Genomic DNA, 18,729 nt, shown 5'->3' with positions numbered 1-18,729 from the left:
CCCGTCTGGGCAGAGCGCGGCCAGCGTGCACGCCGGGAGAGGCCGGAGGTCAGGAAGCGCTTCTGAAAATATTTAGACGCGCTGAGTGCCGGGCCCCTCTGCTGAGTAAATATTTAGAGTGCCTAGAGCCCTCCCTGTCTCTTAAGCGGGGCCAGCTCAGAGGGACCGGGGCTGGCAAGCCTACAAGGACAGCCACGGTGCTCAGTGCAGGCTCCCTGTCTGCTCCTGGGTCCTCCCAACCCCTGGAGTGTGGAGCCCACTTGGCTCCCCTGGCCACGGGGCAGTGAGCTGAGGCCAAGGACATCTGCAGAAAGCCAGGCTGGCGCACGCTCACCCAGAGCTTACAGGCAGCCAGGAGTGGCTGTTCAATACGCTTCTCCCAGGGCGTACCTGACCAGGCAGGTTCAAGGGTTAGGGGAACAGACACCCGTGGTCCTCAGGATGCTGCAGGTGCTCGGGGCTCAGCAGGGTGCGCCCGCGGGACCCAGCACAATGCCAGGTCCCCGTTACCTGAAAGCTTCTCTGACTTGAGCCCCCACCTGCCAGCAGGTGCAGGAGAGACACCCTGTGCCACCAGCTGTCTGCTCCTGGCCCAGAGAGAAGCCACAGGACACGGAGAGCAGACAGTGGGATGGGGGATAGCACACACAGTGCCGGGGGCCGACTCAGCAAGCCACACCTTGCAGGAGACGGGGCACTGGGCAGGGGAGGGTTCGCACGGGCCTCTGGCACCCTGGCCATCTGAAGGTTGTCTGCCCCAGCCTCATACCAGGGACCCCAATCCCGAGCACTCCAGGCAGGTGGAGTCCTGCACGCTGCAGGGCGCACAGCCTGACACAGCAGCCTACGCCCACAGGGTCCTGTGAGGCCTCCTGCTGGCCCTGCACCAGGGCCCGAGTGTCACGCACTGGCCCCAGCCATGTGCTGGGGACAGCACCCTGCCTACAGGCGATGACTGGGTTTCTCCAAGGGCGGAATCGAGCAAACACGCTTCGCCCAGGAAGAGCCCAGACTGCGCCTGGCCTGGCCAACACAGAAGGGGCCCCGGCCCCTCTACAGGGCCTCACAGCACCAGCAGCAGTCTGGGCCTCCCCAAGTCGTGCCCATTCTTAGCTCACCGGGGACAGCTCTCCTGTCCCCTCCAGGACACCTCCCCAAAGCCTGAAAACCGCTGGCCTGGGCCGGGGCAGGCCAAGCCAGCCCGAGGCTCCGACACAACCAGTGCTCCATACCCCATCCCACGGCTGCAGCCCCAGCCCCACCTGCAGGGCAGCCCTGTTTGTCACACAGGGAACCACGCTTGCCTCCCTCAGAGCCACCCTACACGCCACTTCCGGGTGTCCTGCAACCCTGAGGCTCAGCTCCCGCCCAGCTCATCACACAGGATCCTGGTGGCTGCTGGCAACCCCAGGGACACACAAACCCCTTCCTGAGACCCGCAGGACACACTGTGCCCATCTGCTGCTGTGGGCCTTGGGGTGCAGGGACAAGAACCTGGGTCTCCCTGGCATATGCCAGCTCAGCCCTGCAGGGAGCTAGGCACACCCACAGCCCAAGCTGCCCACACTTCTGCCCTGTCCCTCCCTGGCAGGAATGTGGCCTCACCACCTCTGGCCCCTGATATCACCCACAGCACCCAAGGGCCATGCCACACACAGGGCTGACGTCCAGCTATGACAGGAGACCAGAGCCCTGTGGGCAGTCCGGTCCTTCAGTGGCTCCCCCAGGGCCCAACACGCTGTGAGGGGCTCACGAAGGGGCTCCCTCAGAGAGCCCAGCTGCCATCAGGGGCTCCCCCAGAGCCCAGCTGCCATCGGGGGCTCCCTCAGAGAGCCCAGCTGCCATCGGGGGCTCCCCCAGAGCCCAGCTGCCAGCGGGGGCTTCCTCATAGAGCCCAGCTGCCATCGGGGGCTCCCCCAGGGCCCAGCACACAGCATGGTTGGCCTTCTCCGGGGTGCTGGACCTCAGCCCGCAGCTGCTCACAGCGGGTGGGCAGAGCAGACCCTCGGCCGTGCCCCTGGGTCTAGCACCCTGGCCACCTGCTGCCCGCAGCCCACGGGGAAGTCACAGGGAAGGAAAGCAGCTCCAGCTCTGTGGCTATTTTTAAACGTGCCGAAGTGGCGCTCGCAGGCAGGACTCCTCTTGGCACACAGCTCCACAGACCCAGCCTTGGCCAAAAATAAGAATCAGATGATACTCCTTTAAAGATCTGCCCACCCAGGCCCGGCGCGGTGGCGCAGTGGTTAAGGTCCTCGCCTTGCACGCCCGGGATCCCATATGGGCACTGGTTCTATCCCGGCAGCTCCACTTCCCTTCCAGCTCCCTGCCTGTGGCCTGGGAAAGCAGTCGAGGACGGCCCAAAGCTTTGGGACCCTGTACCCACATGGGAGACCCGGAAGAGGCTCCTGGCTTCAGATCGGCATAGCATCGGCCATTGCGCTCACTTGGGCAGTGAATCATCGGACGGAAGATCTTCCTCTCTGTCTCTCCTCTCTGTATATCCGCCTTTCCAATAAAAACTAAATCTTTAAAAAAAAAAGACCTGCCCACCTGGCCGGCGGCTGCCTCACGCCCGCCCCTTCCCAGGCCCCGCCCACCACCCTCTGAGGATCCTTCCAGAAGCTCACTGATGAGCCACAAGTTGTCCTGCTAGGCCCATGCCATCATGGTCAGGGACCAAGGGAGGCAGGGGCCGTGACCCCTTCTGCTTGGGAAAGCCGGACAGGACAGGAAGTGCCTGCATTTTCGCCTGGACTGACTCCCTGCAGCGTGTTTACTGTTACACACAGGCAATGTTTATGGAGGAGCAGCAGGCTGCCAACAGCCATGGGACCGCGCGGCAAGCAGGGGGCAACGAGGCCTGGAGCACTGGGTGCCGGCGGCTGTGGCCGGCCACGTCCCTCGGTGGGCTCTGGCAAAGGATTACAGAGGCAGAGTGGACATGTGACACATTCAAACTGTTCCCATGCATTAAAAATATAAAAAGGTCGAACCATCCAGCCAGTCCCCACCTAGCAGGGCCGACTCTCAGGAACCCATGCCGATGCTGCAGATGCTGGAGACGCAAGGTGTCTGTACCCACAGTGGCGTTCTGGTGCGGCTCCCCCTTCATGCCATTCAAGGACGGCTTTGAGCTGCAGCATGCGCACTCCACACTGCCTGCCCGCCGGCTGGACCCCGGGGCCCAGCACCAAGCGGGGACTCACACTGTCCCACCCTGTAGCCGGCAGCCGGCCCCTCCTGACCCGGAGCAGCCGGCTCTCTGATGAGCACCTGCCTTAACTCCCTCCCTGGCCAAAGGGGCCGGATCCCAAGGCCTTGAGTGCAGAAACAGCCCCTGCCAGAGGAGGGCACCCAGGGAGGCTGGGCTCAGGGAGCCAGGAGGACCTGCAGCAGGACACGCCCACTGGGACACAGGGCATCGTCCACTGACCTCGGCCTGATCCGTCGTTCGCTCACAGACCACAGGCTGTGGTGCCACCTGTCCCCTCTCAGACCAGCCGCTCAGCAGAAGAGCTTGGGGTGAACAAGCAAGGGCTCCGACCTGCAAGGACACGGTGCCCAGCACTGCCCATGTCCCACTGGGCAGCCTGGCCTCTGTAGGTGGGACCATGGGGAAAGTGGCAGAGAACAAGATCTCGCTGTGCCTCTCAAAGCAGGGAGCACACTCCACTCTCAGCCCACAAAGGGGGTCAGTGGGGCCCGGAAACGGGCAGTTGGCTTGATGGACACTCCCCAGGAACGTGGCTCCATCTCCACCTAGAAGTACCTGCCAGGGAACACCGAACACAGGACAGCAAGCTGCCCTGTCCACCGTCGGGCCTCACGGCAGGGTGCACGCAGCGCGGGGAACGGCAGGGGCCCCACACCAGCCACGGCACCGCTGAGGGGACAGGGATGCGGCAGGCCAGGGGTGCAGCTGGGTGGGCACCTAAGATGTCCCTGGAGAACCCCCACGGCCGGCCCTGGCTCTGCAGGCCGCAGACATAGGACACCTCCAGGAGCAGGCAGCCAGCGGCTCTCAAAGCCCCTTGCATGGGCACGAGATGTGGGGGGCAAGGAGGACGAGGAAGGTCCTCTCACCCCGATCCCCAGGGCGGGCCTCGCCGCAGGCTTGCATGCACAGGAAGACCCCTCCACACGCACAGGACGCAGCCGGCCCGCTGCCTGCCCATTGTCTCCCGGAGCGGCCTCTGACCGCTAGTGCGTCAGCACAGTTTCCGGGAGCACGGCGGGGCTCGGGCGCTGCACCCCCACTCCACGCTGCCCAGTGGCCACACATCCCAGGAACCCACCCAGTCTGCACTGGGGTGTCGGGGGTACATCCTGTCGTCCCAGGACAGGTGACTGGAGGGGCCCAGTGCGACCCAGCCTCAGCAGCAGTGCACCCCTGGCACGGGAGATGTTACCCTGCAGTGCACGCCCAGCAGGAGCCCAGCACAGGGTCCCTGGCCAGCAGGGGGCACGGACACAGCGCACTGACCACCCGGGCACTGTGAGAACCTGAGGCTGCTAGGGGACCGCTGTGCCTCCTGCCTGCAGCCACACGGCCTGTGACGGACCTTCCTGGCAGTGCCACTCTCCCAGGAACACCTGCTCTCGTCAATGTTTAATGAGTGAAGGCCATTTCCGCCTCCAGCCTGCCTTCTCCAGGCAATCGCTGCACGGATGCAGCGGCCTTTAGCCCGAACCATTCAGGCACTTTATGGGTGGGCGAGCCACTGTACGCCCACAACCAAGGAGAGCTGACGCAGCCTGTGGATGGGACGCCTGGCTCCCTGCCCCATGCTCCCACCCCACACGCAGTGACAGCTGCACACATCTGTGGGTTCCCAGCATCAGAGAACATCCGTGCTCACATGCACATGGCACCAAGCCCGCTGGCTGGCAGGCAGGGCTTCCCCAACATGATTCCAGCTGGGCCCAGGCCTTCCTGCAGCGAGCACATCCTCTCACGGGCTCTCACGGCATCCAAGATGGCATGTGTGGGGTATCACACGGGTTCTGACCACACCCTTGAGACTCAGACACGTCAGCAAGTACTGCCAGCCACACAGCAGGCTGGCAGCATTTCCAATCTGAGTGCCGGTGTGAGTCCTGGCTGCTCCACTTCCCATCCAGCTCCCCACTGATTTTGCCAAGGAAAGCAGCGGAAGATGGCCCGAGTGCTTGGGCCCTGCCACCATGGGGGACACCCGGATGAGGCCCCTGACCAGTGACTAAGAGGTCTCTCGGTCCTCCTCTCTCTGGGCAACTCAGCCTGCCCAACAACCACATAACTCTTCCAAAAGAACCGCCTGTGGCACCCTCCAATGGCAAAGGCTGGTGGTGAGGAAGCTGTCCATTGTCAGGGGCCACAAGTGCAGCAGCCTGCGGCCACACCGCCTGGGGACGCAGGTGCCAACCAGGCAGGGCCGTGTCCGAGCTCCCCTGTGTGAGGAGCTCCAGGGCAGCTGTGTGGCGCTTGGTGGCGCCTCTGCTGGTGACAGCAAGCAAAGCCCAATCATCAAACTTGAGAGCTTGAACAGGTGCCCCAGGTCCGCTCGGGGGACGCTGGGTAGTGACCAGGAGGGCAGTGCATGGCACCAGCTGCTGAGCTGGGCTGTGCAGGTCCATGCATTTCCCTCAAGCCAGGCGAGTGTGTACACAGGCTGAGGCGCGAGTGCCGCCCCTGCTCGCCTGGAGCAAGGAGAGCGGGGCGGGGCTGGGGAGTGACCTTGACCCGAGGACAGGTGAACAGTGCCAGCGAGAAGAAACGGAATCACTTTGAAAAATAGCCTTATACGTGGGTTAGCAACGGGGCAAAACACCACGGGTACTTCCCGATAGGAGACTCCTGGACACCCCCAGGTGCGATACAAAGTAAGGACAGACCAGAGCCAACCAACCACCTGCACTCAGAGACCCACAGGAGCCCCGAGCAGGCGGGAGACCAACGCAAGCCTGCGGTTCCTAACCCTGCACCTCCCACAGTGGCGGGGCTGCAATGAGTCTCCAGCCAGTGACCCCATGTCGGCCTCAGCTGTAGCTGAACATCAGGCAACTCCAAGGAAAGGAATGCAAGGGGCCTGGTGAGAGAGCCTAGCAGCTCAAGTCCTCACCTTGCCGGGATCCCACATGGGCGCCGGTTCTAATCCCGACAGCCCCGCTTCCCATCTAACTCCCTGCCTGTGGCCTGGGAAAACAGTCAAGGACAGTCCAAAGCCTTGGGACCTGCACTCATGTGGGAGACCCGGAAGAGGCTCTGGGCTTCTGGCTTCAGATCAGCTCAGCTCCAGCCATTGTTGGGGAGTGAATCAATACACAAAGGATCTTCCTCTCTGTATATCTGACTTTGCAATAAAAATCAATCTTTAAAAAAAAAGGAAGGGCGGACAGGCACCAAGATGGACACATGAAAAGGAGGTCGGAAAGACAGTGGAGTGAATGGATGTGTGGGGGAATACGTGGAATAACAGTGGGCGGGAGGATGACGGCTGCGTGGACGGTGACGGACGGATACGTGGAATAACAGATGGAGCACAGAGGCAGCCCTAAATGTGAAAGTTATACATAAATGCATGACTTTCGAGGAATACTTGGATGAAAAAAATAAAGGCATTCTTTGTACTATTTTTGTAGCCTTCCTGTAAGTCTGAAATTATGTCAAAATTTTCAAAAGGGGGAAAAAAGCCATCTCTAAAAACTGAATGTGAGAAGTAACGGCTCTGACATCACATTGACAGAGAGTGGGAAAGGCCCCTGCAGGGCAGCCAGGGAACCCCGCGGCAGCGCCTCTCCAGGGGGACCCCTCCAGGCCAGCGCCTCTCCAGGGGGACCCCATGGCCAGCACCTCTCCAGGGGGACCCCATGGCCAGCACCTCTCCAGGGGGACCCCTCCAGGCCAGCACCTCTCCAGGGGGACCCCTCTAAGCCAGTGCCTCTCCAGGGGGACCCCATGGCCAGCACCTCTCCAGGGGGACCCCCTCCAGGCCAGCGCCTCTCCAGGGGGACCCCGCGGCAGTGCCTCTCCAGGGGGACCCCTCCAGGCAAGAGCAGAAACACCAGCGGGGTCTGGCTGTCTAGCTGGAACTGTACCCAGGAGGTGTGACACTGCCGAAGGACACAGCAAGCAGATGATGCCAACGCCACAGCGAAGAATCCAGACCCTACACACAGACACATGGGGCAGTGCTGGGGGAGCTTGAGCGGAGACCGAGGGGCTTCGGGGACTCCCGGACGTGGCTGCCCTGTGAACTCCAGGGACTCCCGGACATGGCTGCCCTCTGAACTCCAGGGACTCCCGGACGTGGCTGCCCTCTGAACTCCAGGGACGCCCGGACGTGGCTGCCCTCTAAACTCCAGGGACTCCCGGACGTGGCTGCCCTCTGAACTCTAGGGGTCCTTGCACAGGAGCCAAGTGGCAACCGTACATGACCCAGGCTGCTCATTCAGCCACCAAGCTCTGCTCTTCAGCATGAAAGCCAACTTTTCTGGGAATGCCAATGCCAGTTCTGGGGCAGGATGTGTGCGGCTAAAGGACCTGGAGGCCATCATGGTGAGGGGCGGGGGGACAGGCTCAGCAGCAGAACCATGCAGGCCCCATAGCATGAGACTCACACACAGCAACAGTGTCTCTGCCCGACAGGAGCCCAGGACCTTCAGCCCCACTACAGCAAGACACCAGAGCCCGAAAATCCAAGTCAGCAACAGCTCTGGAGAAAGGCGGCTGCAACAGCAAGCAGGGCGCAGCACTGGACGGCCTGCCTGGGGAGAACAATCCAAAGACATCCGCCATCATCACCGGTGAGAAACAGGGCCAGCAGGTGCCTTCAGCGGGGTCCACACCACATGGCAGCCAGCAGATGACCCAGCCACCAACGGCAAAAAGGCACTGGACATGAAGCAGGTGGCCTGCCTCCTATGGGTGCCGATCCAGGGAGAGAGGGCAGGAGCTAGCAGGGCAGGGCACGACCAAGTCAGGCGACAGGGGAGCGCGCAGGTGCACCAGAGCTGACACTGGACACACGGCTTGGCCGTGGGAAGCCAGAGCCGCCCACCGGGTTATTGCAGATGGAAAACTCGGATGCAGGTGTGGACGCACCCTAAGACGTCATAGGGAAGAGGTGCCAGGGTGGGGATCGCACTGCCTGTGCACACGCTCACCTCCCCCACTGTGCACACACTCACCTCCCCCACCGTGCACACGCTCACCTCCCCCACCGTGCACACGCTCACCTCCCCCACCGTGCACACGCTCACCTCCCCCACCGTGCACACGCTCACCTCCCCCACTGTGCACACGCTCACCTCCCCACTGTGCACACCTCACCTCCCCACTGTGCACACGCTCACCTCCCCCAACTCCGTGCACACGCTCACCTCCCCCACTGTGCACACGCTCACCTCCCCCACTGTGCACACGCTCACCTCCCCCACTGTGCACACGCTCACCTCCCCCACTGTGCACACACTCACCTCCCCCACTGTGCACACACTCACCTCCCCCACTGTGCACACGCTCACCTCCCCACTGTGCACACGCTCACCTCCCCACTGTGCACACGCTCACCTCCCCACTGTGCACACGCTCACCCCCCCACCTCCGTGCACACACTCACCTCCCCCACTGTGCACACGTTCACCTCCCCCACCTCCATGCACACACTCACCTCCCCCACTGTGCACACACTCACCTCCCCCACTGTGCACACGCTCACCTCCCCCACTGTGCACACGCTCACCTCCCCCACTGTGCACACGCTCACCTCCCCCACCTCCGTGCACACGCTCACCTCCCCCACTGTGCACACGCTCACCTCCCCCACTGTGCACACTCACCTCCCCACTGTGCACACGCTCACCTGCCACTGTGCACACTCACCTCCCCACTGTGCACACGCTCACCTCCCCCACTCATGCACACACTCACCTCCCCCACTCTGCACACGCTCACCTCCCCACCTCGTCACACGTCACCTCCCCACGTGCACACACGCCCTCCACCCTCACCTCCCCCACTGTGCACACGCTCACCTCCCCCACTGTGCACACGCTCACCTCCCCCACCTCCGTGCACACACTCACCTCCCCCACTGTGCACACACTCACCTCCCCCACTGTGCACACGCTCACCTCCCCCACTGTGCACACGCTCACCTCCCCCACTGTGCACACACCTCCCCACCGTGCACACGCTCACCTCCCCACTGTGCACACGCTCACCCGTCACACCTCCCCCACCGTGCACACGCTCACCTCCCCCACTGTGCACACACTCACCTCCCCCACCGTGCACACGCTCACCTCCCCCACTGTGCACACGCTCACCTCCCCCACCGTGCACACGCTCACCTCCCCCACTGTGCACACGTTCACCTCCCCCACCTCCATGCACACACTCACCTCCCCCACCTCCATGCACACACTCACCTCCCCAGAGTGCACACGCTCACCTCCCCCACTGTGCACACGCTCACCTCCCCCACTGTGCACAGCTCACCTCCCCCACTCCTGCACACGCTCACCTCTGCCACTGTGCACACACTTACCTCCCCCACTGTACACACACTCACCTCCCCCACCGTGCACACACTCACCTCCCCCACCTCCATGCACACACTCACCTCCCCCAGAGTGCACACGCTCACCTCCCCCACTGTGCACATGCTCACCTCCCCCACCTCCATGCACACGCTCACCTCTGCCACTGTGCACACACTCACCTCCCCCACTGTGCACACGCTCACCTCCCCACCTCCTGCACACCACTCCCCAGTGCACACGCTCACCTCCCCCACTGTGCACACGCTCACCTCCCCCACCTCCATGCACACGCTCACCTCTGCCACTGTGCACACACTTACCTCCCCACAGATTCTACACCTGCACCCTGTGAGCTGCCAAGCAGTAATGTGAAGCATCCTGCTTACAGCTGCTCTTTCTGCCCCTGCACTGTCGTCCTCAGAGTTCAAGCTCTGCACGCCAGGCCCACACACGTATGTGCACACACTCGTGCACATACAGGCCCACACACGCACACACAGGTTCACACACGTATGTGCACACTCCCTTGTGCACACAGGCCCACACTCGTGCACACATGCATTTGGGACACACACATGAAACTGAAGTTTTGCTGCACGTACACACATTCAATGTGCATGCATGCAGGTGTCACCAGCCAGTGCCCTGTGGGCCACTCCTGGGCATCAGGTGGGCATGGAAACGGGCAGCCAGCTCCCAGCCCCACAGGCACAGCAGGTGGAAGCCCAGGCAGGCGCCCTGGCTGACCCCTCCCCACCTCTCAGCAGGAAGGCCAAGGCGAGGCCCAATGTCTGGCCCAGGCTCCCGTCAGGAAAGGCAAGGCCTCTTCCCGCTGGGGTGGCACTTGGCACGGGAAACTTGCACCCACCCTCCCGTCCACTCAGGGCTGCCCAAGCAGGCCCTAGGCCAGGCAGACCCCAGACCAGTCAACAAGGTGCACCCGGCAAAGGCATGGGTGCCCACAGACTGCAACCCCCTGAGGCCAAGAAGCTGTTGGATGCAGACAGAGCCCAGCTGGGTGGGATGCCCAGAGAGGCCGCCTGTCCCAGGTGCCTTCGGCCCTGCCCAGGCCGGGGGCTGCTCCGTACAGGTAGGCCCTTCCTCCAGGCCGGGGCGCTGCTCCTCGCAGACCAGAGGGACTGATGCCTGCAGAAAGCCACCCCCTCCCCCAAGCATGAGCAGTGAAAGTGCCACGCACCCTGTGGGTGAGGTCTGCCTGGCACAACCAGGTGACCCCTGGGCTGGGGGGCACTAGAGCAAATGCTCCAGGTGTATTTTCCCACAGAGCTTGCAGGCCAAAAGGGAGAAGAGAGGATAGCACCGCCACCATCCCCACGGCTCCCAACAAGAGAGGCGCACGCGCAGAGGGCAGACGGACGACACGTCCCGCTGCTCCCCGAGCCACAGAGCAAAGACAAAGCGTCCAACTCCTCGAGAGCTGCTGACAAGGCCTGAGTCGGCCCATCACAACTGCCATGGAGCCTTCAGCTCTCAAAGACGGGCTAGGGACCACAGCAGGAGGAAGGCAGGGACTCGGGCCACATGGGCAGGCCACACCTGTCCCTCCCCGGGCGTCAAGGGACGGTGCATCACAGCTCTTGGTCAGCCCGGCTCCCCGCCGTTAGGCCCCACCCCGCCTCGCCCATGCCACAGCCCCAGGCACTCACTCAGGAAGTGTTTCTCCAGCAGGGCGATTTCTAGGTGACCTTTGATCTCGTTAAGCCGATCATACTCTGTCCGGCTGAAGTCCTGGATGCCTGTAGCCATGATGAGGGTCCCTGGACCAGCCTGGAAGGGAAATGGCAGACTCAGCGGAAGTGGCCGGGGCACCCCGCTCCACCCATGGAGGGCATCGCCAGCACTGGCCGCCAGGACACAATGCGCAGCTGGGCCCCGGCCGGATGAGGAGGGAGCTGGGCCCACGTAAGTCGTGTCAGGCCACCCAGGGGTCCCAGGTGACACGGACTTCCTACAAACTCCAAGTGGAGTTCCATGAGGGCTGACTAAGCCCTAAGCCACAGCCCCGTACCCACGAGCCAAGGGCAGGCTCCAGTTACAAGCAGCGCTGGCCCTCTGTGCCCCTGGGGGCTGGGCACAGGCAGCCGCCACGTAGCCTGCTGACAGGAGGGAAAGAGAGGGGTCCCGGCCCGCATAGTCAGGCCGCATCCCGCTGCCATCTGTCCAGGAGAGCAAGAGGGGCTTGCCAGCCACCGCGTTCTCACCTCCTCACCTTCCTGCAGGGTCAGCTAAGGCGCTCCTGGCTTGGGTGGGGCCAGGCGCTCTCTCACACACACACACTTGTCACCTGCTCTGAGGGCACAGCCAGGAAGGAGCAGCTGGCAGGGCAGCCAGAGCCTGCTGAGCCGACCACAGGCCTGTCCTGACCCGGAGCTGGCCTTCCAAGGCTCATGCAACTGCTCAGGCTCCCAGGGGACAGGGACCAGCAGTGAGCCAGCAGGACAGACACTGCCCCGACGGTGGGCCACGGCCAGCGTCAGTGCATCTGCTTGGTCCCCACGGCAAGTGGACATCCGACACACAGACCTGCCCCAGAGGAGTCCCCAGCAGCCATTCGGGAAAAAAGTGGTCCCCAAGGAGCTGATCAGGTGTCTTGCCTCAAAGCACATCAGCCTCAAGCCCCAGGAAGGCGTTAAGCCAGGCAGAACTCCCCAGAGGCCCCATGAGGGCGGCTCGCACACGGTGCAGCCCCACTGCCCACACACCCTCTGTGCCAAGCGTCACCAGCCCCGAGCCAGGCTCTGCCCGGCCCTTGCCTCTCACACGGGATGGCCAAAGTTGCTCAGATCCTCCAGTGGGGGTTGGGGGAGGAAGCTGGGGGGCCCACCTGGAGGAGGTGACGGTGGTGCATTTTGAAGGGGTCACGAGAGGACTGCCCTGTTCGCCTGAGCAGAATGTTCAGCTCGCTTTTCTTGCACAGATTTTCACAATTTCCAGCTACTCAGTACCAGTTCACCCTCACCCACTCACCACATTGGGCAGCTCTAGCCACTGGGCAATGACACTGGCTGGCACTTGGCTCCTGTCTGAACCCTCCTTGTCCTCACCTGACCTGCTCTGCAGGGTGGCACACCCATTCCCTGCTTTCTGCTTCCTACCTGGGCTGGTTCGAGGCCCAGACTCATCCCTGTCTGCACACCCTTGCGTGGGCGTCAGACCAGCCACGTGCCCCAGGCCACGAGGAAGCAGGCAGCCAGCACCGCCCACCAGGAGAGACGTGAACAGGTCAGAGCCGCAGTGCCACCACGTGAAAAGGCGGGGGGCAAGCCAGCAGCCCTCGCCCTACCCCCACACGGCCAGCCGGAGGACGGGTGGTCAGAAGGGACCCTCCTCAGAGAGTGCTCTGTGCCCGCAGGAAACACCAAGTCCTAGCAAGCCACCTGTAACGCAGGCAGGAGCAAGCAAGCAAGGAGGCTGCAGGCTTGGCGGAGGCTGGGGGCCCCAGCCCAGATGTGGTCTGGGCCCGCCACCACCTCACGGTGTGACTTAAGCTACCACGACTTTAGCCTCCTTATTTGTCCAATGTGGGGGGGGGGGGTGCAATCCTAAAGCAGTCCCCAGGCTGTGCACCCCGCAGGCATCCACAGGGTCCCTTGGTGGAAGAGGCAGTCGGACAGGCAGACAGACAGCAGTTCCCTGGGTAAGGGACCCCTGCTCGGGAGCCATCCCAAGGCTGCTCGGGGAACTGGGGCGGGGCGCGGGGGGGCTCCGTCCACGCACACTGAGGCCTGCAGGGTGGCCCAGCCCCCTCCCCATCAGAAGCAAGCCGGAGCCCGGTCCTCTGGGGCTCGCAGCACCCTTGGGGACCCTGTCCCATTTCTTACCCCTCCACTTCTCGTGGTGGCGGTCACTTAGATACGGACTCCACTGCCCACTTCTGCCCACACCTCTCCCCCCGGCCCAGCAGTCCTCCACCCCCACACATCAAGTGCCTCATCAAAAGGGCAGAACAGGATGGCAAAAAGTAGCCCCCTCGTGTTCCCCACTGCAGATTTAAAAAAAAAAATTAAAATATCTGTCCTACGCCCCTTCCTCCATACTCCACTTTGATCAGAGACCGACATGGACACGTATCCTTCTGAACTATGTAAGCAATATTAAACATAAAATAAAATTGAGTTAAATTAAAAACTATTCAGTCCCTGCTAGGCCAGCAGCTGTATGTGAGGGCAGGCAGGTGAGCTGGTCAGATGCACAGGGAGGCAGGGGACGGCCCTGTGGCGTGGGCGTGGGGCAGGCGCCGGGGCCCGGGAGGCAGCCCGACCTCTTAGACACAGCACACGCAGAGGGAGGGCCAGCTCCAGGCCCAGCCACACCTCCACCCTGCTAACAGTGACAGAGCAGCAGAGCAGGAGGCAGGGCAGCCCAGCTCAAGCTCCCTGGCTGAAGGGCTGGGCACACGTGTAGGGGACAGGGGATTGCCAAGGCAGTCCGGGCACCCTGAGGCCAGAGACGGGCATCTGAAGGGCACCCACTGCTCTCTGCAGGAAGCAGGCATCCACCCACGTGTGCAGCAGCCAGGCTCCCCGGAGGCCAGGCAGTAAATTATTCATTCCTGCTGGAGCAGACACACAACCAATTGACACCAGCAGCCAGGAGGGTGGGTGCTCACCACCCACCTGTGCTGCCCACACCGGTTCCACAGCCGCCACAGGAAGTGGCAGAGTCGGGGCTCACCGCCCACCTGGGTTGCCCACACCAGCTCCAGAGCTGGCACAGGAAGTGGCAGGGTGGGGCTCACTGCCCACCTGGGCTGTCCACACCGGCTCCAGGGCCGGCACAGGAAGTGGCAGGGTGGGTCACCCACACCTGGCACAGGATGGCTTAGGGATGGCAGCGGAGAAGCCTTGAGCAGGTGTGCCCACAGCAGCAAGCCCAGAGGTCCCACCTGGCTAGGCAGGAGCCCTGGAGAGCCACTTGGTGCCTGATTGCGTTACAACCTTCTGGAAGGCGGGGCCTATGCTTTGGCTGCAAGGGCTTCGCTGCATTTGCTGTCACAGCATGACAGGAGAGCGTGGTCAGCCATCAGGGGTTAGGGACGCACATATGGGCACAGAAGCTCCCTGCCCATGCCCATCCCTGGGCCGAGACTCCCAGGGGTCACTTCCGCGTCAACAGTTTGCCAGACACAAAAATAAAACAAAACAGACTAACGGAGCTGGCAAAATGCAGCTGCAGGACACGCTCTGGGCACGCAGGCCCGGCCAGGCAGGGAGGTGTGAGGCAGGATGAGGCGGGCAGCGCCCAGGCCCGCTCGGCTGGGGGGGCACTCACGGGGTCCCGGAGCTCCTCGCTGTCGCGGGTTGAGGTCCGCGGGATCCTCACGGGGATCTCGTCTCCGCATTCGGTGTCCGAGGCGTTGGGGGACTCGGCGAGATCGAGGAAGTCCTCTCTTTTGTGACCTCTGAACCGGATCTTGTCCAGTCGTCTGAGCATGTTCAGCACCGAGCCGCGCTGCTTTCCCTTAACATGACGGGCGGGCTCCCTGGAGGAGGAGGCAGGACTTGGTCACACACGCGCTGCCCAGGGGCCAGGACAGGACAGGCAGCTGGAGACCCTGGAGCCCGTAGACCCCACCAGGCCCAGCCTGGCCTGCCCAGCCACCTGCTGCCCAGCAGGGAACCCACGTCCTACAGGGGCACTCCTGCAGGTTGCAGCGAGAGGGGAGACCCTGCCTCTCCTGCAAAGAACAAAGCCAAGGCTTGGTGGCCAGCGCTGCCTGGGAAGGGGCTGAGGCCTGGAACCCACCGGGCGTCCGCTCCAAGGCTGCCCCACAGACCCCGGCCTCACTGCACCTGGCCCGACCTCACACCACAGCTGCTGGCTCAGGCCTCACCCAGGACAGGCTGGCTCGGGAGCCTGGCAGCAGCCTGGCACGGGTTCACCCTGAGTGTGAGTGTCAGGATGACACACAGGATCCTGACTCCACATGCACACCAGGGCACCCAGGGCGGGGCGGCCCCTGGGGACCCCGCCCCAGCCCATCCAGCCGCCCACACCCTCCTGAGCTGGGATGGTGTGTGTGCACTCCGGCGGGCCAGGGACAAACGCTAGCACTACAGCCTACTGCCACCCTCGCCACCCCGTGTCGCAGCTGGGCATCCACGCGGCAGGGGGGACCTGCGGTGGAGGGTGTGAGGAGACCCCTGAGGGAGGGGAGACGGCTGTCCCCAAGCTCTGTCCCCAAGCTTGGGGGAGACCCAGTGTTCCTCTGAGCCCAGCCGGGAACCGTGCCCTGACAGCACAGGTGTCGGTATGCCAGCCTCCCGGGCTGGGCACCGGCCCCGCCCTCACCTTTCCTGCCCCGCTACCCGACACAGGTTATTCCGCGTCACTCAGTACCTGGGCGGCTGGTTCCCCGGAGCTCGCCTCCTGACGCAGCCTTACAAAGGCTGTCTCACGGGGACCCGCCCGCCCAGACGTGCTGGGAACCTGCCTCCCCTCCAACGCCCAGGGGCGAGCAGCTGGAGGAGGGCAGGTCCACGGCTCATGAGACCAGGGACACACGACGGCCACGTGGGAAACACGTCACCCTAGCAACTGCAGACCCGTGGGGTGGACTTTACAACACAGAAGAAAAGTGGGGGCAGCAGCACGTGGGGTAACGGGTGCAGCCACTCCCTGGGGTACCAGCACCCCATGTGGGTGTCGGTTCACGTCTCAGCTGCTCCACTTCTGATCCAGCTGAGGATGGCCCAAGTGCTTGGGGCCCTGCCCCTGTCCGTGCGACCGAAGGAGCGCCCGCTTCCCGGATTCGGCCTGGGCTAGTCCAGGCTTTGGGACCACTGGGGAGTGGACCAACGGACAGCAGTTCTCTTCCTGTCTATAGGTGTAACTTTAAGATTTATATATACATGACGTATATATTTAGTGGAAAGGCAGATTTACAGAGAGAAGGATCGTCCATCCACTGGTTTGCAATGGCTGCAGCTGAGCCAGTCTGAAGTCAGGAACCTTCTGGAGACTCCCACGTAGGTGCCGGGGCAGCTGGGACATGAACCCACGTCCCTAAGGGTACCGATGTTTGCAGGCAGAGGATTAGCCCTTGAGACTTCGCACCAGCCCCCTTGTAAGTCTATCTTTAAACTAAACAAATTTAAAAAAAAAAAAAAAAAAAAGGAGAACTGGGTCCTTGAACGAGTCCCTTGGGAGAAGCAAGTCTTCATTTGGACACAAGAATAAAATCACAGAGCAGCTGCCCCACCATTCGTCAGGGAGGGGCCCTGCAGGGCCTTGCCGTCGCCCACCTTGCAGAGCTCGGCTCTCCACTTCCCGGCCCCGGGCACCATGCACAGCGCAAGAAGGTGGGGTGACGTGAGCCCCCGTTCCTCTCCTCACGGTGCCCAGTGGGGTCCTCCTCCTGGGGGGAGCAGCTGCAGCAGCCCAGGAGGGCTGCCTGGGGGCTCTGAGCTACTTACAGGGCTCTGGGCAGGCAGCTCCTGGGGCCTGGGACCGCCACCCTCTGCATCAGCTCCAGCAAGCGCACATGACACACAAAGACGCCACCATCAGAATGCAGTGTGCGCCTGGCCACAGCCGCCTCGGGGAGGGCGCCCACACCCCCAGCCCACAGGGGCAAGGGCTCCCGGAGGACCACCTGCCCCCTTGAGCCTTCACACTGCCGTCAGCAAGCGCGGCCCCCGGGACGGCACGGTGCCTGGCCAGCAAAGAAGGCTCCATGTCCACATCCGCAGCCCTTAAGCTAGGACATTGGCAAACAAGATTTTCAAGTAAGACTGCAAGGGCAGGTGCACGTGCAGGTGCGAGAGCTCGGGGACACGCCGTGGGACCCCGCGAAACGCAGAGGACAAGACCAAGGACACGGCTGATGCAGGACGCAGATGTGGCAAGCCCACGCTGAACTCCTCCAGTCCCCTCTCTGACTGCCCACCCGTCACTCCAGCCAACCTGGCAGGCAGCTCTGCAGCTCCCAGCATGCCCAGCCTCAGGAGGGCATGCACACCGCAGGAGGCCTCACCCTCCCTCACAGGACCCCGACCAGCGGCCTGCAGAACAGGAGGTGACAGGGGACCTGCTAGGGCAGGCGGGGCTCCCGCAGTCCTCCGACTGGACCTCTCCCCCATACCTCGTGGAAACGGCAGCTCCAACGCCCGCAGTTACAGCTACCTCAGCACCTGCTCCTGCGACCTGCTGCTCCCAGCACCCAGAGGGTGGCACCTGCCGCCGGGGGCCTCTAGGAGCTGGGGCTGGGCAGAGCAGGCAGCCGATGGCCAGGCTCCGTGCCGCTCTCTGCACACAGGATGGAGTCTGCCCCGCACTGCTTTACAAACCCACTGAATTGCTCTGGGCACAAAGGAGGCAGTGTCTAGCGGCCCTGGGCTGGAAGCCACAAAAGACTGGGTCCCCTCCCCAGCCCACAACGGGGGGGAGGGGGAGTGGTTCCTGGCCCCATGCCTGCCCTGCGCCACAGTCCCTCCACACCCCGCCCAGCAGAAGCCCCTCTCACAATTCCCCGGGGCGCACCCTCATCCCCCAGCACTCCCATGGGACGGGGCCCCGCTGCTAAGCAACGCCCTGGGGACTCCCGGGGACTACGCAGGACCTACTCATCCTTGGTGAATACGCTCCCACCACCCTGGCCCCTGGGGAGGCAGGGCGGAGCCACAGCGGGTTCTGGGGCCCCAAGCCTAGGGTCACGCACCAGTGCTCCCCAGCTGCCCCTGGTCCTGAAGGCACACACAGCGCCACCCGCTGCCGTATATTCCCACAGCATCCAGAACCAGTTCTCCCTGGCCAGGTTTGGATCCTGGAGGCCCCGGGGCTCAGCTCTGGACATGATGTGGCCTCACCCGGCAGCCCACTCCGGCACCTGTTCCTGCCTTACAAAGCCCCCTCTCCAGAGCACAGCAAACCCCGGGCCTGCATTTACAGCACCTAGGCCAAGCTTTCACTCGACACCTCAGCATCCGCCACCTGTGCCTGTCTCACCCAGTGAGACCCCAACCCCGTCCCAGGCTGCCTGAGGGCTGCGCTGGGCCTGCCTGAACTGCCATGGCCCTCCTGGGGTTGCTGTGACAGCAGGCCCTGGTCCCAAGGGGCCTGCGTCAGCAGAGGCCAGAAGGTGACCTATGAAAACCCCCAGAAAGCTCGCACAGAAGCAGGTGTGCTGAGAGCCCCCCACCTGCTCAGGCTGCCTCCCTCCCCCAGCCTGGGCCTGAGAGCAAA

At 63.2% G+C, this 18,729-nt stretch overlaps 1 protein-coding gene across 1 annotated transcript in view; it reads right to left on the bottom strand.

The window, feature by feature from the left end:
* The window catches only part of GRAMD4 (GRAM domain containing 4), a 54,197-nt gene that overhangs the window by 13,918 nt on the left and 21,550 nt on the right, over nucleotides 1-18,729 (bottom strand). Inside the window, exons 2-3 of the mRNA XM_040987482.1 lie at nucleotides 14,818-15,028; nucleotides 11,193-11,313 (exon numbers count right to left, since the gene is read on the bottom strand). Of these exons, the coding sequence (XP_040843416.1) occupies nucleotides 11,193-11,313; nucleotides 14,818-15,028 (332 nt within the window). The remainder of the gene's footprint in view (nucleotides 1-11,192; nucleotides 11,314-14,817; nucleotides 15,029-18,729) is intronic.

The sequence above is a fragment of the Ochotona curzoniae genome, unplaced genomic scaffold (genome assembly GCF_017591425.1).
Source record: "Ochotona curzoniae isolate NIBS_2020 unplaced genomic scaffold, NIBS_Ocur_1.0 contig_1014, whole genome shotgun sequence".
In the NCBI taxonomy this organism is placed as follows: Eukaryota; Metazoa; Chordata; class Mammalia; order Lagomorpha; family Ochotonidae; genus Ochotona; species Ochotona curzoniae.
Note: the sequence above shows the minus strand (reverse complement) of the source record. Positions and strands in the feature narration are given on the sequence as shown.